Source organism: Elephantulus edwardii, unplaced genomic scaffold (assembly GCF_000299155.1).
Source record: "Elephantulus edwardii isolate Elephantulus edwardi_28Jun2011 unplaced genomic scaffold, EleEdw1.0 scaffold00139, whole genome shotgun sequence".
NCBI classification, from domain to species: domain Eukaryota; kingdom Metazoa; phylum Chordata; class Mammalia; order Macroscelidea; family Macroscelididae; genus Elephantulus; species Elephantulus edwardii.
The window spans coordinates 6,415,409-6,417,306 of record NW_006399889.1 but is presented as its reverse complement, the minus strand read 5'-3'; the positions used below and the strand labels follow the sequence as shown (position 1 = coordinate 6,417,306).

General features: G+C 34.4%; 1 protein-coding gene across 1 annotated transcript in view; it reads left to right on the top strand.

The window, feature by feature from the left end:
• Positions 1–1,898, top strand: part of LOC102869221 (cubilin-like) — a 396,294-nt gene that overhangs the window by 29,509 nt on the left and 364,887 nt on the right. The window contains exon 10 of the mRNA XM_006894323.1: positions 774–869. Within this exon, the coding sequence (XP_006894385.1) occupies positions 774–869 (96 nt within the window). The remainder of the gene's footprint in view (positions 1–773; positions 870–1,898) is intronic.

The following is a 1,898-nucleotide window of genomic DNA, read 5'->3' as shown; positions in this document are numbered from 1 at the left end:
TATTAATTTTGTAAAATTAATTTATGGATTCTGGCTACATTAGTATAACTATAGCATAAATAAGGCTTAAAAACATTTTCATATTAATGGGAAACAATAACCTTTCTAAAATTAGAAATATCCTACTGAGAGAAGGCAAATTTTGAAAAATTTTCCATGTGCTCATTGATTTAGTGCTATATTATTCCTAAAAATAATTTATTAGTATAGTGTACCTTTGAAAATGCTTTTCATATAAAGCTTATTAATTAAAAAGCATACCAGTAGGCATATACACCATGTTCATTTCCTTTCTTATATGGAATGAAGTACTGATCTTCTTTAATGTCAACCTACTATCCAAGAAGTTCACAGAGTTCTAAAGTATAAAAAGAATCCTTGTATATTTTTATAATATGAAACAACAGTACTTTGGACTTCTACAGTAATTTAGCTCTAAGAATATCAGAGTCCCTGTAATTAAAAATTGTCAAGTTCCTTAGGGTGATCACTTTCTAAGTCCATCCATAGTTTTATCTCTCTGTTGTATGGTGTGGTGTTTTTTTTTCTTTATTTGTTTTGTTTTGTTTTATTTTTAAGAAACAACCCAGAACTTTTGAGTTCTTGTTCCTCAGTAGGGGCTTTTATTTGTTTCTGATGTTTTACCTTTCCATTTTCTTTTTGGGTGAAGAATATAGCTGCTTTGCTTGGTTCATGTCGCTTGCTTCTCAGGTTGGTTGTCCTTTGCACCCTGCCCCTTTGTCCCTCACGGCCTCTGTTCTTGTTCTGACCAGGATACCAGGGCAATGGAAGAGTGTGCACACTCATAGACATCTGCTCGGTCAACAACGGAGGCTGCCACCCACGTGCTTCCTGCTCCTCGGTTCTAGGTAACCCTTGTCTCACCTGGTTATAGATACATCAGTATGAGCCTCCCAAATAAATCAACAAATTGAAAAAAAAAGAATATAATCCTCTGTCCTCAAAGCTCTCATTTTGATCTTTAAATGGAAAATTAATCCTGATTATAAATTCAAAACTTTAGTAGAAAAAGCCATACGCTTACAGGACCTGCTCTAATTGAGGAATTATTACTTTCTTAAAGTAAGTAAGTCTGCTGAGTAGCAGAAAAGGGAGCGCTAGTGGAGTATTCCACAGGGACCTGTACTTCCAACCCAAAGGCTGTGTCTTTCAGCCGGGTTGGAATCCATCCGTGGTTCCACGTAAAAAACATGAGCAATCTCCTCAGAAAACTCACTTCAGGGCAGCTATGAGCCCGTCTCAACTTGGAGAACGTGAGAGAGAACGAACTGCCAGGAACTGTAAGCTACATTTGGGCTGCTAACTGAAAGCGTAATAAGGTTTCAATCTAGCAGCACAGCCCAATGGAGAAAGGTGCACCCACAAAGATTTACAGTGAGGAGACCTGCTGAAAGCTTACCTTGAGTCAGAACTGATGTGATTGTTGTTATATACCATTGAGTCAGGAACCAACCATAACTAACCCTCTAGCAGATTTTCATTATGTAACCCATTAATGTATTGTTTCATATTTTACAAGTCCTTTTCCTCCTTGCAATTTTTCTTTTAATTTTTAATGGTGTTTTTGAGTCTGAAATTAAAAATTTTAAATGTAGTAAAAAAGATAAATTTTATAAAAATTGTTTCACCCCTCACTTTACTGAAAGCCTTTGAAAAGGATCAAAGACATTTTCTTTTACTTTCATGGATGTTAAAAAACATTAATATCTTTAAACTTTTAGGATTAGTTTGTATTTATAATAGCAATTTATAATATTACTTTAGCTTGTTGTTTTTTCTCCCAAAAGAGGACCCAATCCAATTTATTGTCTAATATAAATCTCCTACTATTTCAAAATAGATTTAATTTTTACTATCTTGCCTTATGTCTATATAGA